The sequence below is a fragment of the Gigantopelta aegis genome, chromosome 1, assembly GCF_016097555.1.
Source record: "Gigantopelta aegis isolate Gae_Host chromosome 1, Gae_host_genome, whole genome shotgun sequence".
Taxonomy (NCBI): Eukaryota; Metazoa; Mollusca; class Gastropoda; order Neomphalida; family Peltospiridae; genus Gigantopelta; species Gigantopelta aegis.
In genome coordinates this window covers 46,818,418-46,833,417 of record NC_054699.1, presented here as the reverse complement: position 1 = coordinate 46,833,417, position 15,000 = coordinate 46,818,418, and the positions used below count along the sequence as shown (strand labels likewise).

General features: G+C 40.6%; 1 protein-coding gene across 1 annotated transcript in view; it reads left to right on the top strand.

The window, feature by feature from the left end:
* LOC121376000 (blastula protease 10-like) overlaps nt 1-15,000 on the top strand; it is a 29,873-nt gene that overhangs the window by 7,214 nt on the left and 7,659 nt on the right. Inside the window, exons 3-7 of the mRNA XM_041503755.1 lie at nt 790-991; nt 2,634-2,733; nt 6,165-6,292; nt 6,877-6,997; nt 8,694-8,760. Of these exons, the coding sequence (XP_041359689.1) occupies nt 790-991; nt 2,634-2,733; nt 6,165-6,292; nt 6,877-6,997; nt 8,694-8,760 (618 nt within the window). The remainder of the gene's footprint in view (nt 1-789; nt 992-2,633; nt 2,734-6,164; nt 6,293-6,876; nt 6,998-8,693; nt 8,761-15,000) is intronic.

Genomic DNA, 15,000 nt, shown 5'->3' with positions numbered 1-15,000 from the left:
ACGTAGCGGATTTTCTCTCTAAGACAATATGTAAAACACATTTTGACGTACAAAAATAAATCAATGTGCTCTAGTGATGTCTTTAAACAAAACAAACAAAACTTTCTCTAGATGTCTGTTCAGGAACTGATGTCAATTCTGTATGAGTCAGTGTGGTAATATTATACCTCCAAGCTGGCTGTCCATGTTTACGGTAATAATCCATCACTTATCAGACGTAAATCCACAAACACGAGTAGCCTATACATTTAGAATATTATTTAACCATTTAGAAGGATCATCCATAATTGTTCGACACGTGAAGACTACACTGGCATATACCCGTGTATTATTCCGCATTAAAACACAGAATTGGGCCGTATTCTAACACAGTGTGATATACAGCGTTGGGAACGTAGCGACACACTTGACAGTGATTATTTATAGGGATAACACGAATGTTTATTAAAAATGTAGGTAGCCAGTGCACCACGACTGGTACTGTGGTATGTGCTATCCTATCTGTAGGATGGTGCATAAAAACGATCCCTAAGTACCATTGGGAAAACATATTGCGGATTTCCTCTCTAGGATTATATGTCAAAACTAACTCGTTCCACATCCAATAGCCGATGATTAACAAACCAATGTGCTCTAATGGTGCCGTTTAACTGAACAGATTTTAAATATGTTTGTATTGTGCTTTATGATGTTAGAAAACTGCCATGTGAAACAGCAGCGGTAATTCTAGTGGTGTGTGTCATGACACCGTCGATTCTTACAATAATGTGTTGGTTGTTTCCCCCACAGAGCAGCGCGCATATAACCAGAATGACCAAACGGCAGGCAGGGTTGAAAGCGGTGCAGTCCCACTCTCCGTTAAACTCGCAGGCCGACTACCCCAACAACCCCATCATGCTGGAATCGCCAAGAAGCTTTGCATTGCCGAATCAGCTTCGCGGGATGCGTTCTATCGACGAATATATTGTCGGAGGGTATAACAACTCGGGAGGTAACAGTCACTCTTGTAAACAAATAGTAATAATAATAATAATAATAATAATAATAGTAATAATAATATACTGGAATTTCAAAAGGTTTTACCTAAACGTTTCACAGAAACTGCCGTACAAGAAGACATTATACAAAATTCACGATAGAGGCCAATAAACATACCTATACACATACTTTTTTTTAATACAATCAATCACCGCGAAGTACCAAACTACCCACCAAATTTCAGCGAAATCGGCCATGAACGTTTCTTAGAAAATTACAAGACAGAGGGAACAAATAATGATGATAATAATAGTAACCCAAGCCACAAACAATAGATTCCCGTCAAAGGTTTGGGAACCGAATGATGTTGGTCAATGTGCAATTATTGTGAGATCGCATCTTTAACACTGGTGAATATCGGGGATCGGTTCCTGTGAGGAAAGATATTCCTTATACACACACACACACGTGTAGCCCGAGTACTCTGACTGTAGTGGACTAGACGGAAATTTGGACATATATGTAGAGCTGAATATCTGTCCAAATGTCCGTCTAGCCCTTTACACTCCGAGTACTCGGGCTAACAAACGTGTAGATAAATATCATCTCCGACTTATTACGTTGTAGATAACCTTTTGAGACTTGTGACTGGCTGCTTTATGGTGATGACCCGGTCACCTGAGCCATACAGCCAATACAAAAGGACACCTGAAATTGATTGTTCTGTGACGTGTCTTTCACACATTACGGGAAGAAACCCGACAACACCCTCTTTCGACAAAGTTTCGGATAAATGTGTAGGTGTTGACGGTTTTTTTCCTGGAGTGTGTGTATTAGTGATCAATATGTCAAATAGTTGTTACCAGCTGACTCGACATCATCATTAGAATGGTATTTAACGTCGAACATAGGGTTAGTGTTGTATTAGAGAGGGAATCGTTGCCTATCCGGTTGTAGGTAGCCATTCCGTGTTTTCGCTATAGAGTTATATCTGGTAGAGAGAGCCACCATAACTGTCTAAACGTCCGTTTAACTCTCGAAGGGCAGAGTACTCGGTCTAGTCATTACATCATATAGTGTGTTTAGCACAGAAGAATTACACATGAGTCTTGTCATGTTTTCAACATTAAAAAAAAAAAACACCCAACATTATCTATATAATAACCATTTAAACAAAGTCAGTGATGGTGTGTAACCTAAACACACAGGATTGTCATTTCGCGATGATATCCATCACGTTATCACATTCCATATAGGTCTTGTTATTTATGCACTTTATAAAAAAAAGTCATTACATTGTTTATCATATAGTATCTTATATTTTCAGTGCAATCAATGTATGTGATATTTTTTTCACATCGCATACTTTATAATTTAATAACTCGGTTGATATTTTCCATATTAAAAACATTCGTGACGAATCCTATATTTACATATTTCTATAAACACTATTTAAACACAATCAGTGATGGCGTGTAACCTAAATCCACAAACTTGTTCATCCCACAATGATGTTTAGCACGTTATTACATTACATGGTGAGAATAGCGAAGAAAAAGTGCATAAGTCATAACATTATTTACACATTTCTATAAAGCCTATTTAAGCAAAATTAGTGGTGGAGTGCAACCTAACCCCACATTCCCTATGTACAGGTTACGACAGAGCCTCGGTGCAGACGGACGGGACTGTGATTCTGGAGTACGACATGAAGATAACCAACACGGAGTACAGGGCCTACTACCACGGCAACGAGTGAGTAAAGGCTCATACAGACTGCATACGGCGCGTGCGTGCGGTACGACTGTCGCGTCTGCGGCTTACGTATTTTGGGCGTATACACCATGTACGATTATTTCATTGCGGCAGGGGGAATCATGTCAGTGTTCCCTCAGCTCTATGTTCCCTCAGTTAACACTATAATTAACCCTTACGGAACATAGAGCTGAGGGAAGATAGAGCCGAGGGAACATAGACCTGAGGGAACATGGAGCTGGGAGAACATAGAGCTGAGGTAACACAGAGCTGAGGTAACATAGAGCTGAGGAGACATAGAGCTGAGGTAACATAGACCTGATGGAACATAGAGCTGAGAGAACATAGACCTGAGGGAACATAGAGCTGAGGTAACATAGAGCTGAGGTAACATAGATTTGAGGGAACACAGAGCTGAGGGGACACAGAGCTGAGGTAACACAGAGCTGAGGGGACACAGAGCTGAGGTAACATAGAGCCGAGGGAACACAGAGCCGAGGGAACACAGAGCCGAGGGGACATAGAGCCGAGGGAACATAGAGCTGAGGGAACACAGAGCTGAGGGGACATAGAGCTGAGGGAACACAGAGCCGAGGGAACACAGAGCCGAGGGAACATAGAGCCGAGTGAACACAGAGCTGAGGTAACATAGAGCTGAGGTAACATAGAGCTGACGGAACACAGAGCTGAGGTAACACAGAGCTGAGAGAACATAGAGCTGATGTAACACAGAGCTGAGGTAACATAGAGCTGAGGTAACACAGAGCTGAGGGAACATAGAGCTGATGTAACACAGAGCTGAGGTAACACAGAGCTGAGGTAACACAGAGCTGAGGGAATACATAGCTGAGGGAACATAGAGCTGAGGTAACACAGAACTGAGGTAGCATAGAGCTGAGAGAACATAGAGCTGAGGTAACACAGAGCTGAGGTAACATAGAGCTGAGGGAACACAGAGCTGAAGTAACACAGAGCTGAGAGAACATAGAGCTGATGTAAAACAGAGCTGAGGGAACACAGCGCTGAGGTGGCATAGAGCTACGGGAACACATAGTTTGTTTTTGTTTAAAGACACCACTAAATCAAAATTAGTCCATTAGTATCAGGGGTGAACCATAAGCACAAGCATTCGGTTCTGAAGCATATCACTAATTATAAACAGCCAGTTGTTATCCAAATACACATGTAGGTACCTTTTTATTAGTATTTCTTCCCTACCCATTAAGTCGTTAAATCGGGCTGCGAACCCTGTACCTACCAGCCTTATGTCCTATGGCATAACCACGACACCTCCGAGGCTTGTATTTACATCAACAATACGGCCAGTTTCTTTATCCTCCGCGTCCAACGGTCAGCAAATGTGAGGAGCCTCTCCCCCCCCCCCTTATTTTTTACCACTTCTCTTTACCCGCACCTGGGTACACGCGGTGTATCTTAAAATTGCATTGACCGGTGCATCAAATGACGGTATAATTATGGTTGCCTTTACGATTGAGTCAGTATGGCAGTTCGTCTGTATTAGGGATGCAGTATCACAGTTGCAGTATCGCAGTTGCAGTATCGCAGTTGCAGTATCGCAGTTGCAGTATCACAGATGCAGTATCACAGATGCAGTATCACAGTTGCAGTATCACAGATGCAGTATCACAGTTGCAGTATCAGTGTTGCAGTATCACAGTTGCAGTATCGCAGTTGCAGTATCACAGATGCAGTATCACAGATGCAGTATCGCAGTTGCAGTATCACAGTTGCAGTATCACAGATGCAGTATCACATTTGCAGTATCGCTACATGTATATGTATTTGGGATCAACGAGGGGTGGGACGTAGCCCAGTGGTAAAGCGCTCGCTTGATACGCGGTCAGTTTGGGATCGATCCCCGTCAGTGGGTACAATGGGCTCTTTCTCATTCCAGTCACGACTGCTATATCGGAGACCGTTACATGTGCTATTCTGTCTGTGAGACTGTGAATGTAAATGATCCATTGTTACTAATGGAAACAAATGTAGCGGGTTTCTTCTCTAAGACTATATATCAAAAGTACCTAATGTTTGACATCAATAGCCGATTATTAATAAATCAATGTGCTCTAGTGAAAAAAACGTTTATGATAGACGACTACGAATCAATCAAGCTCGCACAAGTACAGTATTGGTATAAATAACTATCCAAATTCTAATGTGTCTATATGCCTGTCTTATCACATCGAAAAAATCGTATCAAATTGTTGAGACGACAAATCTGACAAGTTGATTGTCAGCAGCCGACAGAGTCAGACGCGTTGTACAACGGATACCGGCCTCGGTGGCGTCGTGGTTAGGCCATCGGTCTACAGGCTGGTAGGTACTGGGTTCGGATCCCAGTCGAGGCATGGGATTTTTAATCCAGATACCGACTCCAAACCCTGAGTGAGTGCTCCGCAAGGCTCAATGGGTAGGTGTAAACCACTTGCACCGACCAGTGATCCATAACTGGTTCAACAAAGGCCATGGTTTGTGCTATCCTGCCTGTGGGAAGCGCAAATAAAAGATCCCTTGCTGCCTGTCGTAAAAGATTAGCCTATGGGGCGACAGCGGGTTTCCTCTAAACCACAGTATCAGAATGACCATATGTTTGACGTCCAATAGCCGATGATAAGATAAAAAATCAATGTGCTCTAGTGGCGTCGTTAAATAAAACAAACTTTACTTCTCTTTTTTATGTTGTACAACGATAGCAAACAATCTGTCCGCAACATCCTACTGGCATAGCGTCACGTTAGTTGTTGGAGCCAACAAAATGTGGTTGTTTTCCAAATATTTTCCCCACGAGTAAATTAAATTAGTTAGCCGTAATGTTTTGGAGCACATATCTGAAGGTATAATAATTACATTTCAGAGCAAATTTAATAAATACTTTTGGCGGGAAGCAGCAATTACGCAGCTCGTTCCAACCAGTGCACCACGACTAGTATATCAAAGGTCGTGGTATGTGCTGTCCTATCTGCGGGATGGTGCGTATACAATATCCCTTGCTACCAATAAAACAATGTAGCTGTTTTTTCTTCTCTCTCTCCAAGACTATAATATGTCAGAATTACCAAATGTTACACATTCAGTAGCCGATGAGTAATAAATCAATGTACTCTAGTGGTGTCGTTAAACAAAAAATAACCTCTTCTTCCATTACGCAGCTTTGATAATGTACTTTTAAAGTTTGCGTTAGAATTGACTTAGACAATATTAGCTTTTGCTGTGGACATTGCTTGCCAACCCTGTTTGGCGGTCGCTCCAAATACCACTGGTGGGGTGGGGTGGGGGTAATTCACTAGGCATGCATTAACAATGACAGTGTCTCTCGAACACCCTCCAATATTATCAGTGCTGGGACACAACTAAGTACACATGCTCTTCAGTTGCAAATGTTATATGGTTATTTTTGTTTAACACAGCAACTCATTGGTACAAAGTGCGACATCGTGGATTTCCGGAAACCGACGATTCAGACGGAAAGCTTTGCTTAGACCGGGTTCTCACTGGCCTGGTGCGATCATTCCGTACCAGATTACTAAAGATTATTGTAAGTAAATGTATTACAAATCAAGTCGAAATTGACGACTGTTCCGCCCCCTGCTTCTATTTTATTTGCTTACTTACTTACTTATCAATTGATTTATTATATTTATTTTGTTATTATTATTTTGATTTTAGTTTTTAATTAATTAATTAATTTTTTATTTTTAATTAATGTTTTGAAATTAATTATTTTTTATTTCGTTTTAAAAAATGCACTTTTCTTTCTCTCTCTCTCTCTCTTTCTCTCTCTCTCTCTCTTTCTGTCTGTCCCTCTCTCTCTCTGTCTCTCTCTCTCTCTCTCTCTCTCTCTCTCTCTCTCTCTCTCTCTCTCTCTCTCTCTCTCTCTCTCTCTCTCTCTCTCACTAACTAACGAAATGAAATGAACACTAATGAAACTGATTTTTCTGTGTCGTTATCGTGGAAGCGCGAAAACGCCCTAAATAAGTTGTTTTTGAAATTGACGTTAAATTTCGGTTTTACTCGTTGACATCCGCCACCCCCTCTGCACGAACTCCCCTCCCTACACTGCACAGCACTAGTTACATTTCAGTGTGGTTTCCATTCAGAGTGACCTTATGGTACTTTCAGCACAAGACGACATTGAGATTTTGAAACAGTCTATGAAGGCGTGGGAGGATCGCACGTGCATCCGGTTTGTCCCCGCGCAGCCGCATCACAGGAATATTCTCAGACTTCAAAGTGAGAGAGGGTAAGATAACATCATCATCAGCAAAACAATTTTTAAAAAGTCTGAGGCGTGTTCAGGGGTGTGAGCTCTCGTGAACAATCAGACTGTTACCACCATGCTATGTCATATCATATTCATTTAATGTTGGGTCTACTGTTACTGAACAGTGCTGTTACTTTATTAACATGCCTATATCGAAAAGAGGTTCAGGCACGTGTTGGGGGTAAATAGCAGTCAGCCGAGCGACCGCGAGCGCTTACACCCCTGAACGTTCGTCTGTATTTCTAGCTGCGTTAACGGGGCTGTATTTGAGAGTGTGTATTCGAATATACTCCCGAGAAGACTGTGAATGGCACGTCTCTTTCTGTCTGTAGGATGGGTGTAGCTTAGTGATTGAGCGCTCAACTGAGCCGCGATAGACTACAGGATCGATCGCCGTCATTGGATTTGGACTTACACCGTCCCAGCCAGTGCTCCACGACTGGTATATCAAACGTCTCCCTTTCTATGGGATCCATTGCTGCTTTATCTGTAGAAGTGGCCAATATGTCTATTATTTCGGTCAAATGTCACAGTAACCATTTTATTATATCCATGCGTCTTTTAAAGGACCCTTATCAAAATTGCATAATGGCGACGTTCCAACGAAAGTATTCATTGTGTGTTAGTCTTCTTATTTTTTCTCTCTTGGTTTCAGCCACAAAATGTGTTCCGATAATTGCAACTTAATTATGCAAAGATTGTGAGTGCTGCGTGGATTAATTGGTCCATATTTAACATATATGCACGGTACTACGCCAGTGGAGTAGACTTGTGAATATGGATATTAATAAACTTAATAAACGTATTTCCATATGGACAGAAAAACTCCAATCTGAAAAGTGTAAAAATTGAAATTTTAATGTGCACCAATTCTGTTTACAGCAACAGTTTTGTGACATTGATATTCCGCTACCTCAATATATAATTAATGATGCCGCAAAACAACTGTTTGAAACACATATGGATTCATGGAGGGAATTTCTATATCACAATACTGAAAAACTGAGGACTTGTCGCGTATTTAAGAACTGGTTTGGCGTTGAAAGATACGTTGAAATGTTAATGCCCGGCCACTACAGACGGTCTCTAGCGAAGCGTCGATGTGGTGTAGCACCAATACTACTAGAGACGGGTAGATATGAAAATGTACCTGCTGACGAACGTCTATGTCTTGTATGTCCTAACCTGTGTGTGGAGGATGAATTGCATGTTTTTACATACTGCCGCCTTTACGAAAACCTCCGTTTTACTCTGTATCAACACGCATTTTAATAAGATGTGTTTTTACTGTCTTAACTAAAACTTACTTTCATAACAGCCAAAACCTGTTTCTTAACCCTACAGAGACGTAGAGACTTTTTATGTTTGTCATTAATTTGTATGTTTCGTTTATTGTCAAAAGCTTATTTAATATTACGATGACGTACCCATATGTACATATATTAGTACTAATATCTTTGGTTTTTAAATTGAGTATAAATGTGAATATTTGTTTATTGTATATATCGTCTATCATAATTCCCTATGGAATGGCGTATGTACTTTTAAATGTTTAGTTTAAATGTAATTATGTTGTTCATGAGGTGAGACGTACATAAAGATATCAGTCTGTCTGCATGTACAATTAGTTAAATGTGGCACTATCATAACACATGTTAATTACTTTTCGTTTCAGCTGCAATTCGTTTATTGGAATGGTCGGTGGCATACAACAACTCAATCTATCCAAAAGTTGTAGAGTGGTGCGTATTCAAAATATATTTCAAGTGTTTTTACGTTTGATACATCACAAACATAACATAGAGTTCGTTTTCGTACTCCTATCATATTATGGTTCAAGCACGCTGTTTTGGACAGGCAACTATTTGTTATTTTTTTCTTGTTTTAATTGAGTCACAGTTTTAAAAGCAAGTAAAGTTAAATATTGTCTTTCGATTTAATTGCTGCGTAGTTTGATATGTTTGTAAAACCTCAGATTCGGGCAATGATAGAGATATTCGGGGAAAATGATAGAGATATTCGGGCAAAATGATAGCGATTGTCACGGGGATTCTATAATACCCGTAACTGAATAAAACACGATTATCAAAATATCTCTCCTAACTGTATATCTATTAGATCTCTCTGTAACAGGCAGTTCAAAACCGCTTTGGCTCGTCTCTAGGTATGATCAGAGATACGATCTTATATAAGTATATATTAATATAGCACGTTTAGTTCACTAGAAAACACAACAAAAACACAATACACTTTGGAATCTGTATTAACCTACGCTGACAAATGTACAGCCGTAGTAGTTAATTAATAACAACAATAATAACAACCCAGAACTGATCACTTAATTAGTTAATCTCTAGGTGTCTAGGTTACACAATATGCGAATCACTTCACCGTGACACAACACCCACACGTGTGATAATTGAGAAACGCTTAGGAGAAGTTAATTAATAAAGGAATTACCACTCTATTCCTAACTGGTTAATTTTTAATTAACCCTTACTACTCGTTCAGTAACGTGTGATAATTGAGAAACGCTGCCAGGAGAACTTAATTAATAAAGGAATTACAACACTATTCCTAACTGGTTAATTTTTAATTAACCCTTAACTACTCATTCAGTAACCTTGTAACACAGAATTAATACTGGTACCTATCACAATAAAGACAATAACCTACAGTTTACCTAGGGCTTCTAGGATGACTGGCTAAGCTTTATATTACCAAATACTCGTATAAATATAGACCAGTAAGACTACGATTTACTTCGTCAGATGACCGAAGACACTGTCTAAAGAATATTGGTATAATACAGTATTAAAATATTTAAAGTCACATCAATCACATCAAGGTTATACAACAGAGCAGAAATAAAATATTTACCAAAGTCCAAACGGACAACGTTCCCGGGAAGCCTTCCTTGTTCTGTCCTTTTTGCTTCTCCTCGATATCTAAAAAAAACTAGCTATTTATTATAAATCAGAAATATCGCCTGGGGGTAAATCGCGGCACCGAATCTTATTATCTGATATTTCCACCGCGACCAAGCGGTATTTCTTTTCTCAGATCGTCAGACCTAATGACGCCATCGTCGCCAATCACGGTTGTAAAAACCGCACTCTCAGAGGTATTACGTAACAACTGGCCACATGGCTCCGCACCTGGGCTGGGTGTGTATTAGACGACCATCGCGCAGAAGTATTACGTAACAAGTTGCCCACCTAGCTAAGTGGATTTGGAACTGCACACGGCCTTCTAAACCAATTAATAACGCCACAGGCGAAAAGAAATTAAGAGCATGTACCGTCACAGCGATATTCGGGAAAAAATTACCTAACCTGATGTAGTTCCATCATTCTACTCTCAAAATTAATCGTAATCCATGTAAAGGTGCATAGCGATTGGTTTGCAAACATATATAGCAGTTTAGTAGTAATACTAATATCAATGAATGTTGTTATCTAGATTCGGACAATTTTGTTTAATTCGGGCAAAAGCCACACTGCCCCCCCCCCCCTCCACCCCCCACCACCTACAAAAATGGGAGCCCATACGCCTGTGTGTATACAGGGAACCAGTTCGTCCTCATGTTTTGTTACGACGAACAGTGTGTCCCTGTGCTTTAATAATTAACGGCGAGGGTTTGCCGTTTATGTGACTAGATTATCAACAACAAACAGGATGTCAAACATGGCAGGTCACACGAGAAGTAATACAGCGATGATCTATTGTAACAACACGTATATTTAGTTTGTATTTAACTCGTTATTACACCGTTCATTTGCTATTGTCACGCGAGAAGTAATACAGCGATGATCTATTGTAACAACACGTATATTTAGTTTGTATTTAACTCGTTATTACGCCGTTCATTTGTTATTGTCACGCGAGAAGTAATACAGCGATGATCTATTGTAACAACACGTATATTTAGTTTGTATTTAACTCGTTATTACACCGTTCATTTGTTATTGGGACGCGAGAGGTAATACAGCGATGATCTATTGTAACAACACGTATATTTAGTTTGTATTTAACTCGTTATTACACCGTTCATTTGTTATTGTCACGCGAGAAGTAATACAGCGATGATCTATTGTAACAACACGTATATTTAGTTTGTATTTAACTCGTTATTACACCGTTCATTTGTTATTGTCACGCGAGAAGTAATACAGCGATGATCTATTGTAACAACACGTATATTTAGTTTGTATTTAACTCGTTATTACACCGTTCATTTGTTATTGTCACGCGAGAAGTAATACAGCGATGATCTATTGTAACAACACGTATATTTAGTTTGTATTTAACTCGTTATTGTTACAAGGAACGGGACATAGCCCAGTGGCAAAGCGCTCGCATGTTATACGGTTAGTCCGGGATCGATTCATTTTGTTATTTCTCGTTCCAGCCAGTGCTCCTCAAATGGTGTAAAAAAAAAAAGGATATGTTATGTGCTATCCTGTCTATGAGATGGTACGTGTAAAAGACGTCTTGCTGGCAATCGAAACGAATAGCCTATGCAGTGGCGACTCTGGCTTTCCGCTCTAATAATATTTGTAGTTTGTTAAGACGCCAGGTTACCGTAATTAAAATGTGTTGAGTAGTGTGTTTTCACATTTCATTTCATCCCCCCCCCCCCCCCCCCCCCCCACCCCCCTTGTTGATCAACATTTACATCTCTCAAACTAGCTTCGCATAATGAATTTAAAAATGTACATATTGAGGCGTGGGGTGCGCACGGGAGCATTTGCAGCCCTAGAAAAATATTAAAAGGAATCCTTTTATTTACCCGAAAAACACCCTCAATTACTGCTCCCTAATTTTATTTCTGCTGCCACAGTTAATGACAGGTAAGTCCATAACTGTAAATGAATCACGTGGAGTCACCTACAATATTGGGATCTACTTTTTGCCCTTGCAAAGTACTTCCTTCAAAACAGGACGTGAAATATTACTTTAATCGTTTAATGACATTATTAATTTGTTCTGAACATCTTAGGCGGAATTTACGAAAGACATTTATCTCCTAGTTGTGTGTGCCGTCCTTTGAAGAGACTGGCCTGTGTGTGTGTGTAGCCATTTTAAATCGTTTTCAGCAAATACACTATTTTCTTGTTTAGGATATAAATATCTATAACGAATGTATCGTAATGTGTTGTAATATCTCAATATCCGGGTTTTTTGTTTTTTGTAATTTCGTACGTACGGATGTATTATTTTTTCCAATGGCGAAACGAAATTTCAAATAATTCGGCAAAACACCATTCAACAATTAAGGTCCTAATTGTATCCGTATAATTTCCTATATTGAAAACATGTTAAGGTAAGGCAGTGTTTTGGAGAGAAAAAAATCAGGAAAAGCAGGATGTGTGTTTATTTTGTTTAGACACCAAACGGAAGTCTTGTTAGAGTTAAACACCCAGAATAGTCCCTCTAAATGTCGTGTGGATTGAGAAATGTACGGCAATCTTGGGTATTAGGGTAACGTTGGTTTCGTTTACCGACACCACTAGAGCAAATTGATTTATTAATCATCGGCTATTGGTTGGGTATTAGCGAGGTTTCGCAACACCACCGTTATCGTTGCGGCTAGTGATAGATCACCACTCTGACTGTAGTTGGTGACGTCACAACAATTTGTTTCCGCTTTTCGCGATTAAACGGCCTGCTACACTTAATACATTTCATGGCGAATATATACTACTCAAAAGAATTTAAGGGTCAGACGATATTTTCGACATTATTTTCTGAATGTCAATTATATTAGCTAGACCATAATGTCACGCATGGTATTGTTCCATTTTGATGAAAGTGGGTCTAAGCAACCCATAAATGAATTAAAATCCACTGTCATTGACACTGTCGACTAGTTCTAATGGCGAAAACATGCTTACATTTGCATATAAATTAGGGCGAAAGCGAAAGGTCTGCTAAGTGCCCATAACTTGCTTTTTCACAAAGCGCTTCATTTGCACGCTTTGCACGTGTATTCCATGTTCCCAATGCTGAATTTCCGTATAATTGGAGCTTGCGTTCGTGTACGGTGCACACTCCAAATTCGACAATGGTACGACTTCAACTGACTATCGAAGATCGAGGAAGGGCTATTGCTTGGCTTCAGGATGGCAATACGCAAAGAAATGTTGCTCTGAGACTTGGTGTCGTTGGCCGAATGTGGCAACGGTACCAAGCAACGAATTCTGTTCGAAATCGTCCATGTTCGGGAAGACGCCGAAGCACTACAAATAGAGAGGACCGCTACATCACCAATATGGCTCTACGTCAACGCACAACCACTGCACGCCGATTACGTGACAATCTGCGGACTGTGACTGGAACTCGAGTGTCTGATCAAACCATACGCAATCGTCTGAGAGCCAATAATCTACGCTGCCGTCGCCAGGCTGTTCGACCACCACTCCTACCACATCACAGAACGGCCAGAAGTCACTGGTGCACGCTTCATCTGCGGTGGCAACGTGTTCAGTGGGGTCGAGTGATGTTCACTGATGAGTCCAGGTTTAGTCTCCAGTTCAACGACGGTCGGGTTCGTGTCTACAGACGTCCTGGGGAGCGCTTCGCTGACGTTAACGTTAGACAACGTCACCGGTTCGGTGGTGGCAGCGTCATGGTGTGGGGCGGCATCGCTATCCACCACAGGACCCCCCTCTATGTGGTGGATGGCAATCTGAATGGAATCCGCTATCTGAATGAGATTATCCGGCCGTTGGTTCTCCCAGGCCTTCAGCAGATTGGCGGCGGGGCAGTTCTGCAGGATGACAATGCCAGACCCCACCGCGCCAGGGTGGTAACGGACTTTCTCAGACAACAAGGTATCGCCAGGATGGGTTGGCCAGCATATTCGCCTGACTTGGCCCCAATAGAGAACGCCTGGGACGAATTAGGCAGAAGAGTTCGGGATAACCATGCCACTCCGGCCAACCTTCATGATCTTGGTCAACTTATGGCAGAGTGGCAGGCCATTCCCCAAGAGTTCTTCAGATGTCTGATCAACAGCATGAGGCAACGATGTGTCGAGTGTATTCGCGCCAGGGGTAGATTCACACACTATTAAACGAATGTTCTAATGTGTAAAATCCATGTTTGACAACCTTCAACTTTGACAGCATGTCATGTGACTTTCTTGTATACAGTGACGTTTATTTGTGTTTTTTTGTAAATATGGAACAATAAATTAAATTTTTGGTGTACATCATCAATCTAATACACTCTAAAACTTATTTGGTTATAAATTTTTGACCCTTAAATTCTTTTGAGTAGTATATAATTTTAAAAAATTGATAAGAATGCGGCCACCTTAAGGCACTAAGCGTGCCGATCTGCGAATCTAGCTAAACGATAACTCCTGTTCATAACTCCCAATCATACTGTTCCGGATTTATGAAGCCTGTTTTTTTTTTAAACGCATGTGTTTATATATATATATATATATGTATATATATATATATATATATATATATATATATATATATATATATATATATATATATATAGATATGTAAGATGTTTTTTCTTTGTTTAACGACACCACTAGAGCACATTGACTTACTAACCATCGGCTACTGGATGTTTTAGAGAGGATACCCGCTACATTTTTCCATTAGTAGTAAGGTATCTTTTATATGCACCATCCCACAGGCTCTATACATTCGTCCCATTAAGATTTAACGACTCAGTTGGTAGGTGTAAGACCACTACACCGACGTCTCTCTCTTTCTAACCACTGACCGCTAACCCACTGTCCTGGATAGACAGCCCAACTAGCTGAGGTGTGTGTCCAGGGCAGCGTGTTTGAACCTGAATTGGTTATAAGCACATACTGGGAGACTTGGCAAGTAGGATCGAAACTCCCCTCTCTCTCTCTCCCACTCTCTTCCTCCCCCTCCCCCTCTCTCTCTGTCTCTTTCTCTCTGCCTCTGTCTCTCTCTCTCTCTCTCTCTCTCTCTCTCTCTCTCTCT